At 43.9% G+C, this 1950-nt stretch overlaps 1 protein-coding gene across 1 annotated transcript in view; it reads left to right on the top strand.

The window, feature by feature from the left end:
* Positions 1–1452, top strand: part of CLDN14 (claudin 14) — a 2347-nt gene extending 895 nt beyond the window's left edge. The window contains exon 2 of the mRNA XM_017736324.1: positions 1444–1452. Coding sequence (XP_017591813.1) covers positions 1444–1452 — 9 coding nt within the window. The remainder of the gene's footprint in view (positions 1–1443) is intronic.
* Positions 1453–1950: the final 498 nt, after the last annotated feature.

Raw genomic sequence — 1950 nt, 5'->3', positions numbered from 1 at the left:
CAGACTGAGTGACTACGTGTGAGTTCCTGGGATCTGGCACAGCTGCCTCAGGATTCTGTGCGTGGCATGAGAGAACTTGGAATTGATGTTAGAGTTGTTTATCCCTTTCCTTTCGTCCCGGAGGAGGAAAGGGTGTGGATGCAGAACTGCTGCCTGCAAAACCTGGGAAATAAAGGCAAAGGATATGGGGTATTCCCAAGGCAGCACGTTCCTGTCTACCTCCAATCAGGGCTTTGCAGGCAGGTAAATCAAGGGGGGTTTTGTTAATAATAATGCTTTGGTTTGGAGTTGGTGCCCTGCGAGGCAGAACTGGCCACAACTCCTTGTTTCTTCCCAAAAAAGACACCGTTTTCCCTAAAACCTGGAATGTCTTGGGGATACACAGTGATTTCCAGCACTGATTGCCTGCTTGGTTCCTCATTTCCGTAATTCATGAACGTTTCGTCATGACAAGGTATTAATTTTGCTTCGACTTAACTTTTTTTGTTTTTTTTACAGTCCCTTGCAATATGAATTTCAATGGCACTGTGACAGACGTATTTGGCAGCCTGTTACAGGCAATATTTGAAGTTACATTACAATGTTTTGACCTGATCAAAATAAAATTTCAGCGCATTTTTGAAATGCATCACGAGGGAAGCAAACCCTCTCAGTGGCTCAGAGCTGGGGTTTTTTACAGATGTCAGGAATAGAATGAAACCAGACATTTGATATTAAACATATTTTTAAAATTTAAAATCAAATTTCTCAGAATTTGTCACAGAATGGGCATTTAGATTCTGGGCAGATTTAGCATTCTGCACAATCTGTGCATTATAGAGAGTGGAAAAACAGTTCCTTAAATCCTATTCCCAAATCCCATGTAATGAAATGTGCTCATTTCTTGGGATGAGTGCTGGTATTTTGTGTCAGGGTTAGCAAGGGTATCTCCATCCCCTCTGGAGATTTTGGGGGAATTTTCATTTGGGGCACAGGGCACCCTCCACGTGAACACTCATGGACTGTGACCATTGCTTGTCAGGAGTATCAAATCCAGACATTTCCTTCTAAAATCCTCACAAAATTCCATCATTCCACAATGCATTCAAACAATCAAAAATCAAAATAATGAGCAGAGAAGCCCAGCCCTCTCCATTTCACGTTACAGTGAAGTCCCAGGCACACATATTATGACATAAAATTATAACAAAAAATAGAATCACTGTATTCCTGTTAAACCAGAAATTTCTCCATGCATCACATGCAACATATGGACCAACATACTGGAAAAAAAATTAATTCCAAGATCTGTGAGGGAACTGATCTTAATTTGGCAAAAATCTCTGTTTGTAATTATATTATCACCTTGTGTCACCTCCAGAGCTGGGCAATTTTCAGCATTTCCCCTGGTTCCAGCCTGAACCTTCCTTTTTGTGGCTGATCACCTTTGCCTTTTGTTTGAAGGTGATTTGAACTGGGACAGAGGGTTTTCAGCATTGATCCAAGTTAATACCACCAGAATTTTTAAAAAGAAATGGAATTTCTAAGCAATCTGCTGAGACCAATAATAATAAAAGGGATCTGGGACCAGAGTTTGGTTATTTCTGGTGATAGGACCCAGGGAATGGCTTCAAACTGCCAGAGGGCAGGGCTGGATGGGAGATTGGGCAGGAATTGTTCCCTGGGAGGGTGGGCAGGCCCTGGCACAGGGTGCCCAGAGCAGCTGGGGCTGCCCCTGGATCCCTGGCAGTGCCCAAGGCCAGGCTGGACATTGGGGCTTGGAGCAGCCTGGCACAGTGGGAGGTGTCCCTGCCATGGCAGGGGTGGAACTGGATGATCTTTAAGGTTCTTTCCAGCCCAAATTCTGTGATCACTGACCCTGCAAACATCTCAGTGACAGACCCTGAGGAGCAGGGAATGAACACAAACTGCACAATGGCTTCTTAGAGAAGATGGAGACAAACTGCTCGT

The sequence above is a fragment of the Corvus brachyrhynchos genome, unplaced genomic scaffold, assembly GCF_000691975.1.
Source record: "Corvus brachyrhynchos isolate BGI_N302 unplaced genomic scaffold, ASM69197v1 scaffold434, whole genome shotgun sequence".
Classification (NCBI taxonomy): Eukaryota; Metazoa; Chordata; class Aves; order Passeriformes; family Corvidae; genus Corvus; species Corvus brachyrhynchos.
The sequence above is the reverse complement of the archived record's forward strand: the minus strand, read 5'-3'. Positions and strand labels throughout refer to the sequence as shown.